The sequence below is a fragment of the Lampetra fluviatilis genome, chromosome 44 (assembly GCF_964198595.1).
Source record: "Lampetra fluviatilis chromosome 44, kcLamFluv1.1, whole genome shotgun sequence".
Lineage (NCBI taxonomy): Eukaryota > Metazoa > Chordata > Hyperoartia > Petromyzontiformes > Petromyzontidae > Lampetra > Lampetra fluviatilis.
Window position 1 is genome coordinate 5263586 of NC_136318.1, and position 10891 is coordinate 5274476.

The window sequence follows — 10891 nt, forward strand, 5'->3', positions numbered from 1 at the left end:
AAATCACCAAGGATGGGGCCAAACACCACCTTGAAATCACCAAGGATGGGGCCAAACACCACCGTGAAATCACCAAGGATGGGGCCAAACACCACCTTGAAATCACCAAGGATGGGGCCAAACACCACCTTGAAATCATCAAGTGTGGGGCCAAACACCACCTTGAAATCATCAAGTGTGGGGTCAAACACCACCTTGAAATCACCAAGTGTGGGGTCAAACACCACCGTTGGTGATTTCAACTTGAGCTCTTCAAGTTGGGGTTTTAAAAATAAAAAGATTTTAATTTAAATACATTTTCATTTTAAAATCGTGACGTTTCGAAGATAATTTCGGCCACGTGCGATTTCGTCGTGTTGAACATTTCAGCCACGTGACTGTCGGAGTCATCGCCCTAACAAAGCGACGCCGTCGCGACCCTGGAGGGCATCACAACGCAACGCAGACGGAGTCGCCGCTTGGGGCAGAATATCACGAGGCGGACGAGCGGCGCCTCCTCCCCAGAGGTCGCAAACGGGTTTTGATTCCTTACCCGTACCCGTACCCAGCCGCACCAGGGTCGCAAATGGGTACCCGTACCCGGCCGGGTACGGGTACCCGTTCCCTACCCATACCCGTACCCTACCCGAAATGAGTGACAAACGACAACTCACCAGTGACTCACGGCCTACCCGTACCCGTACCCGGCCACACCAGGGTCAACATAATCCTACCCGGCCGGGTACGGGTAGCCGGGTATCGGGTACGGGTATCGGGTACCCGGTTGCGACCTCTGCTCCATGCCCTCCACAAGCCGCTCGGCGTTGTTCGCGCGCGCTGTCCGTCAGAACCAGGGCGCACACGGACCAGGCGTTGCCCCTTTTTGGCCTGTTGGGTCTTGCAGATGTATCCAGCGCACCGAGGCTCGCTCTGCTCCCCACGGGACATCTGAACGTCAGAGAGTTTGTTGTTGTTGTTGTTTGTTGTTGTTGTTGCTCGCGCCGCTTGACATGTACGCACTGCGCGTTCGTGCGGCCGACGGTTCGTGCACAAGCCAAGCGGGGCCGCCTTTACCTCCCTGTTAGCTACGCGGGGGGGGGGGGGGGGGGGGGGCTCGCTCCGTCGCCTACCGAGTCCGGATCGCAGCGCGCCAGCCTTGCGCCCTGACCGATACACGAAGCTCTTCCTAGACGTCTACATTTGCGTTTGCAAAGGCTCCTAAATGTGTGTGGGGGGGGGGGGGGGGGGTCACCCCGGGGTTAACCGTGCAATAGCGGCGTTTTAGTTTCAGTGATTCGGCGCGGTTGGCTACGTGCGGCGCGCGAGAAGTCGGACGCGCACAACGCAACACGTGGCGCGTGGCACGTGGTACGCTCTCGACTCAAGCTACCGCGCCCCAGGGCCTCCACCGCGATTACAATCGGGGCTCAGCCACGCGCTCGTGTCAGGGATGATGACACGCGGCTCACAGTTGTGGCAAATCGTTGAGAGAGAGAGAGGGAGGGATGGAGGAAGGGAGGGCGAGGTGAGGGAGAAGTGAAACGACCGCGTGAGACCAAACAAAAAAATTGCGCGACGTTCGCGAAAGAAAGGAGCGGGGAGACGAAAACGACGCGGCAGCATCACGTACGGAGACGAAACAGCGCGGCGAGAAAGCGACGACGGTCAATCACGGACATCGACAGCTGAAGGACGCCGAGTGAAGGGCGAGGAGGAGGAAGAGGGAGGAGGAGGAGGGAGGATGAGGAGGAGGCTGCGGCGCACGTGGATTGAATAACGTGTTCTTCTTCTTTTAAATAAGTTGGGATCTTCTTCCTCGTCCCTCCTCCTCTTCATCCTCCTCCTCCATCGCTCGTTCGCTCGCTCCTCCTCTTCTTCTTCCTGCTCCGAAGGTGCTGATGGTGCTGATGGTGCTGATGGTGGTGATGGTGCTGATGGTGCTGATGGTGCTGATGGTGCTGATGGGTGTTGGGCTGCCACTTAGGCAACGATCAGCAGACTGCACGCCACGCGCGAAGCAACGGGGAGTGGGTGAGGGAGAGAGGGAGACAGGGAGGTGGTGAGGGGGGTGGTGAGGGAGGGGGTGAGGGGGGTGAGGGAGGGGGTGAGGGAAAGAGGGGGGGTGGTGAGGGAGGGGGTGAGGGGGGTGAGGGAGAGAGGGAGACAGGGAGGTGGTGAGGGAGGGGGTGAGGGGGGTGGTGAGGGAGGCGGTGAGGGGGGGTGAGGGAGGGGGTTATTTGGGTGTCTCTGAGACGCCCAGACCCCAGGGCTTGACCACCCCGTGGGTGACCAGGTCCCCTGCGGCTCACCAGCTGAGGATGAAGAGGGGGATGACGCCAGCGCTCCACGGCGTTCCGCGTCCCAGCCTCGCGGCGCCGTTTCCTTCAGGTGCGAACCACGCAGCAGCAGCAGGAGCAGCAGCAGGGGGGGGGGGAGAGACAGACCGCGCGTCCTCACCTTGTAGACCTCAAAACTCGCCGCGCATCACAGCGGCAAACCCGCGAAGCTGAAGGGGCAGCCCTGCAATGGCGCCGCTGCTGACGGACGGAGGGCGTTTCGCGCGAGAGGGAGCCCCCTCGACGGAGGGGTGGGGTGGAGGGGGGTTATTGTGGAGCTCGGAGTTCCCCACGCGGTGCCCCCCCCCCACTACCCGCGGTACCGCGAGCTGGAGAGCGACCGACTGTGGTGACCACGGGGACACCGCTGCTGACGACGACGACGCTGATGACGACGCTGATGACGACGCTGATGACGACGCTGATGACGACGCTGATGACGACGCTGATGACGACGCTGATGACGACGCTGATGACGACGCTGATGACGACGCTGATGACGACGCTGATGACGACGCTGATGACGACGCTGATGACGACGCTGATGACGACGCTGATGACGACGCTGATGACGACGCTGATGACGACGCTGATGACGACGATAAAGGTGATGGTGGTGTTGATAATGATGATGGTGCTGATGATGCTGCTGCTACTGATGATGCTGAGGATGCTGATGGTGCTGATGGTGTTGATGATGATGGTGCTAATGATGCTGCTACTGATGATGCTGAGGATGCTGATGGTGCTGATGGTGTTGATGATGATGATGTTGATGATGATGGTGCTAATGATGCTGCTACTGATGGTGCTGATGGTGCTGATGATGCTGAGGATGCTGATGGTGCTGATGGTGTTGATGATGATGGTGCTGATGGTGCTCATGATGCTGCTATTGATGGTACTGATGGTGCTGATGATGGTACTGATGGTGATGATGATGTTACTGATGATGCTGATGGTGCTGATGCTACTGATGGTGCTGATGATGCTGATGGTGCTGATGATGGGATAACGATAGTGACGATGTTGGCGACGGGAGCATTACACAAACCCTGGTCTGCACTCAAACTCAGGGGTGACCCAAACTGTAAGTCCCCACATGTCTATGGGTCTCCATTCGTCTTTGGTTCTCTAAGTGAGCCAATACATTATTATTTTACACGAAATGTTACTGGACAGAATCCCTTTTGAAAAACACTTAAAATAGCACAACCTCCAGACTTGGAAAATTACAGGCTTCCGGCTTTAGGGCGTGGGGCGTCTATTTCTTCCATTTTCCGTTGATGTCAGATTCTGAGTGAACCTTTACTTTCCATCTTCTCCTCGGAGATTGTCGAACATGAACCGTATTCTTTGGGGTTTCCGGTAAAGGCAGCAAGCCACGGGACTTCACCGAAACACCCAAATAATACGAATTTCTGCAGTCATGAAAGCTTTAAGTCAAAACGTCAACGCTCTGCTTGTGATGTGACTCACTCACTCCCTACCCCACTCTATTCATCTCAATCTACTCCCATCCACGCACTCTCCTACCTCTCCCCTCTCACCTCACTCCACTCCCTTCCACGTTCTCTCTCTCCCAGTCCTTCCCTTTCATCTCACTCTCCTCTCCTCCACGCACTCTCCTACCTCTCCCCTCTCATCTCACTCCACTCCCCTCCACGCACTCTCCTCCCTCTCCCCTCTCATCTCACTCCACTCCCTTCCACGCACTCTCTCTCTCCCAGTCCTTCCCTTTCATCTCACTCCACTCTCCTCCACGCACTCTCCTACCTCTCCCCTTTCATCTCACTCTACTCCCCTCTACGCACTCTCCTACCTCTCCCCGCTCATCTCACTCCACTCCCCTCCACGCACTCTCCTACCTCTCCCCTCTCATCTCACTCCACTCCCCTCCACGCACTCTCCTACCTCTCCCCACTCATCTTACTCTACTCCCCTCCACGCACTCTCCTACCTCTCCCCTTTCATCTCACTCCACTCTCCTCCACGCACTCTCCTACCTCTCCCCTCTCATCTCACTCCACTCCCCTCCACGCACTCTCCTACCTCTCCCCACTCATCTCACTCTACTCCCCTCCACGCACTCTCCTACCTCTCCCCTCTCATATCACTCCACTTCCCTCCACGCACTCTCCTACCTCTCCCCTCTCATCTCACTCTACTTCCCTCTACGCACTCTCCTACCTCTCCCCTCTCATCTCACTCCACTTCCCTCCACGCACTCTCCTACCTCTCCCCTCTCATATCACTCCACTTCCCTCCACGCACTCTCCTACCTCTCCCCTCTCATCTCACTCTACTCCCCCCTACGCACTCTCCTACCTCTCCCCTCTCATCTCACTCCACTTCCCTCCACGCACTCTCCTACCTCTCCCCTCTCATATCACTCCACTTCCCTCCACGCACTCTCCTACCTCTCCCCTCTCACCTCACTCTACTCCCCTCTACGCACTCTCCTACCTCTCCCCTCTCATCTCACTCTACTCCCCTCCACGCACTCTCCTACCTCTCCCCTCTCATCTCACTCCACTCCCCTCTACGCACTCTCCTACCTCTCCCCTCTCATCTCACTCTACTACCTCCACGCACTCTCCTACCTCTTCCCTCTCATCTCACTCCACTCCCTTCCACGTTCTCTCTCTCCCAGTCCTCCCCTCTCATCTCACTCCACTCCCCTCCACGCACTCTCCTACCTCTCATCTCACTCTACTCTCCTCCACGCTTTCTCCCTCCGCCCGAAGCAGCCCACCATTCGCAGGAAACGGGCGACACTCACAACTCCGCACAGATCGATTTGGGAATCCATCGAACGTCCGGCCACCTCGCAGCCAACCCCCCGAAGCCTTTCAGCATCTCCTGTTCCCCGGCAACCTTCCACTCAACAGCTCAACCCACTTCAACATAAATGATCCTCATGGCGGTCACGCCGGGGTGCACACTATTACAAAATGGGCCGAGGCAATTCAATGTTGGTATTTCTGGGACACACTAGTTTTGTTCCCAGGGGTGTACTTCACTCCACGACTGGGGCACCAATCAATCCGACATCGGTGCCGCCACTCCGCAATGTCGACACGCACACGCAGCAAGGACGATTGCACCGAGACCCCGAGCGCTCGCGGTACGCACCGTGGTGGTGGTGCATCGTGAGTGCAGCTCGTCGAGATGAGTTCGATTGCCGCATCGTCCACCATCAACAGACTAAAAGCGACTGCGTCACGGACATTACGCTGTACTCTGGTACCGCCATGAGGTTCATTTCACGTCTCATCTCTCCACATCCGCAGGGCACCCCCAGTGCCAGCTGTTACGGTGCGGCGCAAAAGCCACTCAGCACCGGTAAGTGGAGAGTTGGGGGGGGCAATGGTGGACACTGATAAATGTTTGTTTTTACGAATGTGGCTCAAATAATTACGCCAAGCCACGCCCAATCCCCCCCACCACGCTAAGCCAAGCCACGCCCCCCCGCCAAGCCACGCCCCTTCCCCCACCCCACCACGCCAAGCCACGCCCCTTCCCCCACCCCACCACGCCAAGCCACGCCCCTTCCCCCCACCACGCCAAGCCACGCCCCCACCCCACCACGCCAAGCCACGCCCCTTCCCCCACCACGCCAAGCCACGCCCCTTCCCCCCACGCCAAGCCACGCCCCTCCCCCCACCCACCACGCCAAGCCACGCCCCTTCCCCCACCCCACCACGCCAAGCTACGCCCCTTCCCCCACCCCACCACGCCAAGCTACGCCCCTTCCCCCACCCCACCACGCCAAGCCACGCCCCCACCACGCCAAGCCACGCCTCTTCCCCCCACGCCAAGCCACGCCCCTTCCCCCCACCCCCACCACGCCACGCCCCCACCCCCGACTCACCCTCAACTGTGACGACGAACGTCGCCTCCTGGCGACTCACGCGGTTGGAGGCGACGCACGCGTACGTGGCGGCGTCGTCGGCCCGCAGCCCGTCGATGGCGAGCGTGGCGTTGTTGTCGGCGAAGCGCATGTGGCGCCGCGGCAGGAGAGCGGGCTCCCCGCCGCGGCTCCACGCCAGCGACACCTCGTCGCCCGACGACACGGAGCAGGAGAGGCTCACGTTCTGGCCCTCCGCCCAGGTCCCGCTCGACGCCGGGTTAGGCGACGGGGACAGCGAGACCCCCCACACGGGGTCTGGAGGGGGAGAGGTTGTGGGGGGGAAGGGAGGGGGGGGCGGTGGGGGTTACGGGGAAAGGGGCAGGGAAGAGAGTGGTGGTCAGGGTCGTGGCCGTGAGGCCGGCTGGTTGTGCGCCGCCGCGTCGCTCTCGAAGCAGCGAAGCCTCCTTTCATGCGGCCGGTGGCGTTAGCGCGGTGGCGTTAGCGCGGTGGCGTTAGCGCGGTGGCGTTAGCGCGGTGGCGTTAGCGCGGTGGCGTTAGCGCGGTGGCGTTAGCGCGGTGGCGTTAGTGCTGCCCTCACTGAGCACGGTGACTTGGATCTGCTTGCGGTCCTTGCCGCCGTCTGCCGTGTCAGTCACGTGCACCGTGTAGATGCCGCCGTCCTTCTTGGTGAGCGAGTTGAGCACCAGGCTGCCGTTCAGCGGGTAAAGCTGCGCGCGGCCCTCGTACCTGCCCACCGTCACGTTCACACCGGCGTCACATCACCACCGTCACGCCACGCCCGTCACGCCGCCCCCATCATACGGCCGCTGGAACATCCCCTCCTGCGGCCATGGTCTATCCACTGCTGCTGCGTGGAGCCCTCCCTGTGCCGGCGCCACCATTCGCCATGAGAGGTGTCGGGGGGAGCACAGGCTGCGGCGTGGAAACCGTGCAGGACAAATATTGCATGTGCGCTGGTAAGGTCGGAGTTGTCCCACCACGCTGCCCCCCCCACCACCCCAGTCTCATGCACACGCAGGTTGGTGCTGCCCCTACATCCCCTGCCCCCCCCCTGCCCCCCGCCCCCCCCTCCTGCCCCCACCCCCCCGCCCGTCTCGTACGTGCGCAGTTTAGTGCTGCCCTTCACCCCCTGCCCCCCCCTGCCCCCTGCCCCCCCCTGCCCCCCACCCTGCCCCCACCCCCCCGCCCGTCTCGTACGTGCGCAGGTTGGTGCTGCCCCTCACCCCTACACCCCCTCCCCCCCCTGCCCCCCCTCCTGCCCCCACCCCCCCGCCCGTCTCGTACGTGCGCAGGTTGGTGATGCCCTGCTTGCGTTGCGCCACGCGCACTTCCCCGCCGCCGCCGCTGCGGAACACCCACTCGACGTCCACCTCGGCGTGGGGGTCGCCTGACCCGGGGGGGGGGGCCCACCCCACTGGGCCGCTGCAGCGAGAAGGAGACGTTGAACAGCGCCGAGGAGCCGACGGCCGCCGTGAGGGCCTGGGACGTGACCCGCACCACCGCTCGGCCCTCAACGCCGCCTCCTGGCCCACCGCACAGACACACACGCACGCGTGTAATGTGAGGATATATCCGGCTCACTGACGTATCACAACTCGTCACGGTGATTGGCTCTGCCGGTCCTGGTTTACAGCCAATGGGGGGAAGCCTGGGGGCGTGGCCCTGACGTGATGGAAAGGTGACAGCTGTAAGGATTGGTTCTGCTGGCTTTGGCCACAGCCAATGGGGAGATGAGTCAGGGGCGTGGTCTCGGGAGCTGACGAGGGAGCCTGTAAGTTTCCACGCAGGCTAACGAGGATTGGCGGAATCGTACCACGTGACCCGGGTATTAAATAGGGGTGGAGACGAACGACACGTGGTCAGAACGGGAACGAACAGAGGAAGGGGGCCACGCGGGAGCGGGGCTCCGAGTTGCCACGTGGCAGTGCGTCTCTCTCTGTCTATCTGTCCCTCTCACGCTGCCTATCAGCAGCGTGAAGTGACTGTAACATAAGTTTAATAAAAGACGGATTCCAGAAGTCGCCTCAACGAGCTTTATTACACACGGAAGATCCGCCCGTGTGGGCTCCCGTTAATTATCAGACAAAGTGGGGGGGGGGGTGGGGTGGGATGGGGGGGTCAGCAACCACGCCCGACACACAACAGACAAAGGTCCCCCGTATAGCCTTGACAGACTGTTGAGGCAAGTGCTGGTAGCGAGGAGCACCTGTGAAGGACGGAGCGGTACACGAGGCGGTGGATGTGGTGGTCAGAACCACGTGCGGCCTTCCTCGTGGCGAGGCTTACACACCGTGCCAGCGACACATTTGAGGCTGAGGCCCAGCACCACTTCAGATAATTAATCATCGCCGGTGTTGGCCGTGAGCGGGAATCGAACTCTGGAACGCCGAGGGGGCCATCACATCTCTCCACGGTCTCCACGGTCCGAGTTCAATCTCAGTCGGGAGACCATTTACCACGTGGATGAGTACGAAGTACCGCAGTCCAGCAGTACTAGTACTAGTGAAGAGGAGACTTGAGATGGTTTGAGCAGGATGTTTATTCTCAAGGCAACTCACACCGCACTTCCACTCATCACTGACAACCAACCCCGAACCCTCCAAATCGTCTCCCTTATATGAGTCAGATGCCTTCTATGACCTCCTGTCACAGGTGGTAGCTAAAGTGACCCCTCGGGATAGAGTCATCTTGTTGGGTGACTTCAATGCCCGAGTTGGTCATGATGCTGGCACCTGGTCTGGAGTAATTGGAAGGCATGGGCCAGATCAGCTCAATAACAACGGCAGAAGTCTGCTAGATTTTTGTGCAGCCCATGGGCTTATCATTGCTAACATGCTGTTCCGGCATCGGCGCATCCACACCATATCATGGATGCATGCCAGGTCCAAGCAAGAACATCTGCTGGACTATTCAGTGACGGAACAGCGGATGCGGGCCCGTGTCCTTGACAGCAGGACCTACCGTGGAGCTGATCTGCCCACTGACCATCGACTAGTCATCTGTAAGATGCGCCTGCCATTCTTCCACTCCGGTGGTGGGTGTACACCCAGGACCCCATTCAAACCCTTAGTGGCACGGTCTCAGCTAGCTGATGAAAGTTGCAGGCGAGAATTTCATCATCGCTTGCGGCTGGGGTTGGCATCGTTCCCCACTCCTCCTGATGTCGAAGGGAAATGGGCGAGGTTTAGGTGGTGCAATCCACCGGCGTGTCTCGAGTCGTTTGTTTGATCCCACGGATCACGGGGGGAGGGGGTCGCGGGGGGGAGGGGGGGGGCACGGGGGTGGCGCCGTTACTTTGAGAGCCCACTCCTGAACGTCGACCGCCAACTGAACCACTCAATTCGTTTTTAGTCGCTTATCGCAATGCTGATTACCGTAAACTCAACTATATTTTATATTTCGATTTAAAGCTTCTTTCGTGACGGCAGGGATTCATCTTCTTGGTTCTTTCGGTAAAGTCACGTAGAAGGGAAATAATGAAATGATAAAAATAAAACATAATAAAATAATTCTCACGACGTTTCGGCCACAACGCAAGCAGCAGTCCTCAGGTGAAGAACTGGTCTGTCGGAAAGACAGCTTCTGAATGCGTCTGAATGTCTTTCCGACAGCCCTGTTCTTCACCTGAGGACGGCTGCTTGCGTTGTGGCCGAAACGTCGTGAGAATTATTTTATTATGTTTTATTTTTATCATTTCATTATTTCCCTTCTACGTGACTTTACCGAAAGAACCAAGAAGAGAAAACAAAGTTATAGAAATTTTAAATTTACTTTTACAAGGCTAACAACAAATTCAAATGCAGCATTCACAAACGAAAGGACTTCTTACTTCATCTCTGGAGGCCCTCAAACTGGCCCCTAAAGCCCCCACGCCTTAATCCGGCCCTGTGGCCACCTCCTTACCTCCTTCATGCGCCGTGCCGGCCTTCAAAAGTGCTGCTGTTGGCTAGCAGCACTTGCCCCAACAGTCTGTTAAGGCTATACGGGGGGGGGCTTTGTTTTTTTTGGCGATAATTAACTCGGGCGGGGGAGAGAAATTCCATAGAAACTTTGCTTATTGGAGCACTGAGGTCTTTCGCTTTTTTTTGTTTCAGAAGCGACCCGGCTATTTAAAAACGACAGCTGATCGAACGATGTGGCTTATCATCACATGTATATATAGAGCAGCAGCCAAGCCCTCCAAACGCCGCGTGGTGATGTCGATTTCTAAATGCGGAGGGAGAAAATCGGACGACCTGGAGACAAATCTACGTGACCACGGCGGAGAGAGAAAGAGAGAGAGACGCGGCGTCAGGGCCGGGTTAAGAACCCACAGCTAGGCGTCGGCAAGGTAAGGTAAAAGTGTAAAAACAACGAGCCTACCTTTACCCTACCTTTTACCTTACCACAATACAATCACTCTACCCTACCTTTTACCCTTTAGCAGGTAAGGTAAAAGGTAAAAAGCAACGAGCCTACCTTTTACCCTGCCCTTTACCCTTACCCCTTGGCATGTCGACACCTTTACCCTTTACCTTTACCCTTTTACCCGGTAAAAAGGGTACAATTACCTTACCTTGCCGAGGCCTACCCACAACCTCCTGTATACCAGGCGAGGTAGTAAACATCTCCTAGTCACCGTGGCGGCCCCTAGAGATTTTGGCTCAGCAGTTCGTATTGCGTCGCAACATTCAACGACACTCAGAAGTGGAACAAAATGGGT

The 10891-nt window shown here is 58.3% G+C and overlaps 1 protein-coding gene across 1 annotated transcript; it reads right to left on the reverse strand.

The window, feature by feature from the left end:
- Positions 1 to 1070: 1070 nt before the first annotated feature.
- LOC144947138 (cell adhesion molecule CEACAM1-like) lies at positions 1071 to 10101 on the reverse strand. The gene is made up of 6 exons (XM_078876335.1): positions 10093 to 10101; positions 7474 to 7712; positions 6767 to 6915; positions 6190 to 6483; positions 2289 to 2361; positions 1071 to 1978 (listed from the first exon to the last, which is right to left on the reverse strand). Exons 1-6 carry the CDS (start codon positions 10099 to 10101, stop codon positions 1960 to 1962), a joined length of 783 nt encoding a protein of 260 aa, XP_078732461.1. The 3' UTR covers positions 1071 to 1959.
- Between the last annotated feature and the right edge of the window lie 790 nt (positions 10102 to 10891).

What these genes read in the sequence shown, in the direction of transcription:
- LOC144947138 (XM_078876335.1), bottom strand. An exon ending in GGCATCACCAACCTGCGCAC is followed by an intron (nt 6,916 to 7,473) that starts GTACGAGACGGG and finishes GACGGTGGGCAG; the next exon opens with GTACGAGGGCCGCGCGCAGC. An exon ending in GATCCAAGTCACCGTGCTCA is followed by an intron (nt 6,484 to 6,766) that starts GTGAGGGCAGCA and finishes CTCCCCCTCCAG; the next exon opens with ACCCCGTGTGGGGGGTCTCG.